The following is a 5,839-nucleotide window of genomic DNA, read 5'->3' as shown; positions in this document are numbered from 1 at the left end:
AAAAAAAAAAAAAAAAAAAAAAAAAAAAAAAAAAAGATTCTCCTTTAGCAAACTTAAGTGACCAGAAAGCCAAGAGAGAGCTTTTTAGGGCATCGTAAGTTTGATGTGTGCCCTCACCCAATCTGAGGGAGAGAGCGACAGAAGAAGTGGGAAGAAGGGCAGGGAAAAAGCACTTGAGGGCTAGGGGCAGACATTACATGTAAACCAGTTTAAGTGATCAGAAACTGGTTTAAACCTGTAACAGAACAGATGCTCATTGCACATAAACTAGTTTGAAAATGGCTGAAACCGGTTTGAGAAGTCTCATACTACATTCAAGTAGGTTTAACTGATTTGGGTCAAACCAGTTTATGAAGTCTCTGTTCCAGACCCTTTCCTGGTTTAAGTTAAAAATCAGAGTCCTCCAGCAGCTCAGATGCTTTGCAACCCTGGGCAGGGCTCTGCTTTCTGCTCCAGCCCAGCAGGACTGGTCCTTCCCCTCCACTCCCTGGCTGCTGCTCTGGCAGAGACTGCAGGTACAGAGGCATCTACCTGGCTTCCTTCTGCAACCCCCATTCCTCTCACCATTCCCTGCTCAAGCAGGGAATACCTCTTCCCCTCTGCCTTACACAGACACCTCTCAGCATTAGCTAGCATACCACATGTTGGCTATGGTCTGTGCTGCAGGAGACAAGACAAAGGTAGAAAGAAGTGTCAATTTAGGGCTTTTTGGATCTAGTCAACAGGTAGCTGGTAATGTCCTTCCATTCCTTCCTTGGAAAAAGTTAAGAAGAGCTTAAGACAGAGGCTGTTGTTTTGTTGATGGGCTGATAAATACTAACAAGTCTCTGTGTAACCCCCTGCTGTGTAACCCAATGTTCTGTTGGGGACAGCAGGGGGTCCCTCCCTAATCAGAGCATCCTGCCAGGGCCTGACCAAGCCCCCTCTTGGCTCAGCACTGTAAGAGGGAGGGAGGGCTGCTCTAGCAACCCTGCTGCTTCTAGCCAGAGCCACTGCAGTCATGTGCCTGCATTTCTTCAGTCCAGAGACGATGTCTATGAGATTAAAAACTGGTTTAGCCTAGCCAGGTTAAACTAACCTGCAAAGACTGAATCAATTCAAGATTAGGCTTTTTGAACGTCTGGCTCTATCCCAGGTGCCTCCAGCCTTCTTTCTACCTCCCTCCCCTGCAAAATACAGCCCTAGGAATCTGGACTTCACTTGAGCCTGAAGATCCATTCTGTGTTTGGCATTAGACAGCATTTTGACCCTGCACCACACAAGAGAGCAGGAGTGCATTTAGACCAACATGTCCCAACACTGACCTTCAGTTGAAACCCTAGCCTAGGTTTTAGCTAAATGGCCTTAAATAAGCTAAAGGCTCTCCTTCCTCAGACAGCAGCTCTGTCCTCACTGGGGAGGGAAGAAAAGTGAAAGACTTTATCCTGGGCACAGGTGAAGCATATGCCCCAGGCAGGCTTGCTAGTTAGCCTTGCCTATGTTGACCAATTCTTTCCTTCCTCTTGCCATACTGCTAGAGTCAGGCTTTTTCACTAACTTCAGTATCAGTAGACTGCTTATCACCATGGTACCTAAGAACTATTAATCCTCAATTTCCAGGCTTTCTGCTGCTTTTCTGTATCAGGAGCAGAGTCTAAAAACACAGCAGACAGCTGAATTAAGCAGGACCCAGCCACCAAGACAGAGATGAGCATGGAACACCAAAGAAAATGATGATAAAAAAGGCTGGAATCCCACAGGTAGGTCAAACCTACCCTCCCATCCTAGGCTTTTCTTGCAGTTTCCTTGAACTAAGTCAAAATAAAGTGAAAAGGTAGGGAACGAAAAAATAGTCTAAAATCTTCATATTAGGAAAAAAGGCTATCAGGTTTTGTAACCTTAAAAAATGTTTTGTACTGCAAAACGTTCAAGATCTGGCAAAACAGATCAATAACCATACTAATGTTTCCAGCAAGAACACACACACAAAAAAAGTCTTAACTTAAATGTTTGAAAGTAATCAGCAGCCCCTGGGGCCCACTCCAGAAACAGGATAGGTTTAGGTTTTTCTGGGGCAAGAAGTTGTACTTCTTCCTCTTTCGTCTCCCAAAAGTCTGAGATAACAGCTATGCATTTTCCCTACCCATAACTTGTTTTTTTCTCCTATCAGCCAGTTCCCTGCCTCCCTAAGCAACACCCATATTTTACAAATGAACGCTGAAGCTTTTCATTCTAACAGCCCTAGCTAGGAGGAGATGAGACTCACATGCTCCATGCTGCTGACTGAAGCCCAAAAAGCTAGATCAACCACTCAATTCTCAGATCCAAGATTCAGCTGTGACTCAGCACTGATTCTCCCATTGACTTTAAATAGCAACTGGATCATGTGACAAAGGCAGCAGCAGGAGGGGGCGGTGAGAGGAGAGAAGAGGGTTACTGAAGAATTAGGCTTCTTCGTGAACAATGGTAGATTCATATAGGGAGCGGAGAGCTAGCTCAATGGCTTTGTTCCCAAAAACTGCATGTTTTTTTAGTCAAGCTATTACATTTATGATGAACAGCAACAGGGCTGTTTCTGAACAATATTTTTTTTAAAGAAAAGACATGTGGAGCTTGTGGGTATAAAATAGTTGGCTCCTGAAACAATCTTATATTTACCTGCTAGCAACCGTAAATCAATGCATGCATGCTCACACTCACACTGTCTTCCTTAACGGGGGTGGGTGCTACGATATTTCGACACAGTTCTCCAAGTGCTGCTGTATATGCAGTATGGTAGCTTTTGTCCTTTTAAATGAGGGAAATGAAGATTTGCTGGCTGGGGTTTGGGCAGGTGAAGAGGAGGATTTTGAGCCTGGCTCTTCTGCTGTGTATTGATTTGGCATCTGATTGTAATTAGTTCCCACTTCTATGACATTGGGGGGGGAGGAGAGGGTAATGGGGCCTAATGAGTTGACTGCTTGCAAAACATTATTATTTTCTGCTGCTACCTCTTAAAAAATTGCTGATGTGAAAGAAGTGCTTTTAAAAATTAAGCTCACATGTGGTTCACCAGCAAATCAACTGGGAATTCAAACCCCAGCTCTTTAGAACAGTGAGCTAGCCAGTCTGAATCCTGATTAAAAGAGGGAAAAGAAGTGCTTTGTTAGCTCAGGAAAAGATCTGGCAGGAGTAAATGGAGTCAGTAAGAGAAGGGATTATTTTTCAGTAAGTTGTTACCACTTGCTGTTACTGTATCTCCTGGCAGAACCATAGCATCATTGCCCCATGAGGATTCTGCAAAGAAAAGGAACGTGGCTTTAAGCTGTCTTCTATACTGGCTTTGTGTGAGCTAGGAGGAGAGAGTCATATAACCAGAATACAGGCAAGCTGGACTCGGTTCCTGGCTCTGTTAGAGCTTTTCCAAGTCATTTAACTCCTCTGGGCCTCAGTGTCCCTATGTGTAAAATGGGAATAATGATCCCTATATCAGTAAAACCATTGTGAGAGTGCCTTGAATGTTTCTCAGTGTGCTTGAGAGACCCACAGATAGGGCCATATAAGGGCAAAATATTCTCTGTTTGGCTTACAAACTAATCAGGGCTGAGGCTGCTTTCTAAGAGTAAATACTCAGGTTAAAAGAGAATGGTTTGGGGAGATACAGAGGTGTAGATGAAACTGACCAAAGGAATCCATGGCAAAATAACAAAAGAAAATATTTTACTGACTAGGTGATTAATAAGACTGGTACTGCTACCCCACCCCAAATTCCAAACCTTTTGTTGGATTGAGAATTCCTGTGACATAGGAAAAATCCAGTTTGCTGCAACTAAATATGAAATCCTGTTCTAAGGGAAATGCCCATGGTAACTGTATCCATTGAAATACTGAAAGCTGGACAAAGCACTGATGGAGAACAGCTGAAGGGCAAGCCATCTTGTACTCACAGAAGATGGATTAAGGCTCTGATCCTGAAGGGAGCTACCTTTTCAGCTGTTTACACTTACAGAAGCCATGTTCAAATATGTGTAGAGCTCACTGAGCTCAGTGTAGAATCAAGGCTCAAGCTGACCCAAGGTTTGGGACTACATTTTTTTATTAATAACATTTGTGTCATCAGAGCAGAAATGTTCTGTGGAACTGTGCCTGTTTCCTCCCTTTCTTAAGGGAAGGTTTCTAGGCAAGGGCCAGAATGAATGGACTCTGATTGCTTCCAGTGACAGAGATCTGTAGACAAGCAGGGGTACTTGCAGCTTCTTGTTTCCCTTACTTTTGGGAAATCAAGGAAAATCCTTGCTGGTTTCTGCAATGGGTTCTGCTCACTGCTGCCTAGAGCATTCTTTGAAATACTGTTGGGATTGATCAGGTCAGGCATTCAAAAGTTATGGGAGTACAATAAAAATGTTCCCAAGCTGAGTGGAGGGCTCACAATATTGGCCAATGTGTCGTTTTTAAACTAACATAGGAATTTCTACATGGGAAGTTGTTAGGATGTTTGTACACACAATGTTACTATGGACACATGATGAAAATTTCCATTTATGTGGCTAAATGGCATCAAACATTACACATATGCAAGTCTGGGGGATTTTAAATGAGTCTGTATCATTGTAAACTAAACTACTATCTCAAAGTAGTTTAGTTTGCAATGTTGCAACTTGGAACATTGCAGCCATTAATCTGTCAGCTTGCTCTCTACTGTGGGAGAGGTGGGCAGGCTCCAGAGAAAAAAGGGGTCAGGCCCCTCATCACTTCTGCCTTCAGCAGGCTTCTGTGGCTGGCAGGATGCCTGGGGCTGCCTGGAATATAGGCTGGCTTGCCTCTGGGGCAGTATGGGAAGATGGCAGAAGGATGGCTGGGTGTGCTGGTGGCCAGAGAAGGCAGTGGAGACGGTGCATGGGGTGCTGGAAGCCTGGGCAGGCTCAGGGAAGAATTGGATCAGGCACCTCTGAGCTGAGGCAGCACCTGGCCAGCTAGTAGCCCACCAGGGCAGCCCCTTGCACCATCCCTGGTGTCTTCTCCAGCTGCCAGTACACCCAGCCACTCTCCTGCTGCCCCAAGGGCAAGTCAGCCTGTTCCCAAGTGGCTGCAGGTGTCTGCTGAAGGCAGAAGTGATGAAGGGCCTGATCCTCTTTTTCAGTGGAGCCTGCCCACCACTCCTCTGCCCAGAGGGTGAGCTGACACATTAATGGCACAGATTAATGGGCCCCAGCCATGGAAGAGGCAGACAAGCTCCCTCCAAAAAAAGGATTGGGCCCTTCTCCATTTCTACTTTCAACAGACACCTGCGGCCACCAGGACAATGACATATATACAATGACAGAAAAATAAAACTAACCATTTCAATAAAAACTCACCATTTCAATTTAGGGGTCATAGAATAGAACCCTGAAGGAATAAACCCTCATCACATATACAAGTGCCCTTAAACTTTAATTAATTTGGGGATGGGTTTGGATTTTCTACATCAATATAAACTAAACTAGCATCACTTCTGTGTATGGGAAAGGCCTGGGATTCTCTGAGCTTGTCAGTGCAGACTGCCACTGAGTCCAAGACAGCTGCTCATGAAACATGGCTTGCATGCTTGCCCAAGCACACCAGACCTGTCAGTTTCATAGTGTAAATGGCTTGGGAGCAGGTCAGTGACCCTGACCAGTGGCCCCAGCGCTGTGCCCTCCCTTAGGAGTGTGTAGGCAGGGCTTATATCCTTAGTGAGTGTCCCAGGCTCAGTGAGAAGACCCTTCTGGAAAGGGATCTTAGAGTCATAGTCAACACAAAAATGAACAGGAGTCGCCAATGTGATGAGGCAATAAGTAAGGCTAACCACACTCTTCTTTGCATTAGTAGGTGCATCACGAGCAGGTCCAGGGAGGTGATA

The 5,839-nt window shown here is 45.0% G+C and overlaps 1 protein-coding gene across 1 annotated transcript in view; it reads right to left on the bottom strand.

Moving 5' to 3' along the window:
* Positions 1 to 2,357, bottom strand: part of LOC109301271 (16 kDa beta-galactoside-binding lectin-like) — a 4,549-nt gene extending 2,192 nt beyond the window's left edge. Inside the window, exon 1 of the mRNA XM_019522317.1 lies at positions 2,246 to 2,357. Within this exon, the coding sequence (XP_019377862.1) occupies positions 2,246 to 2,254 (9 nt within the window). The 5' untranslated portion in view covers positions 2,255 to 2,357. The remainder of the gene's footprint in view (positions 1 to 2,245) is intronic.
* Between the last annotated feature and the right edge of the window lie 3,482 nt (positions 2,358 to 5,839).

This window comes from Gavialis gangeticus, unplaced genomic scaffold, assembly GCF_001723915.1.
Source record: "Gavialis gangeticus isolate Ggan-Ray unplaced genomic scaffold, GavGan_comp1, whole genome shotgun sequence".
Classification (NCBI taxonomy): domain Eukaryota; kingdom Metazoa; phylum Chordata; order Crocodylia; family Gavialidae; genus Gavialis; species Gavialis gangeticus.
Note: the sequence above shows the minus strand (reverse complement) of the source record. Positions and strands in the feature narration are given on the sequence as shown.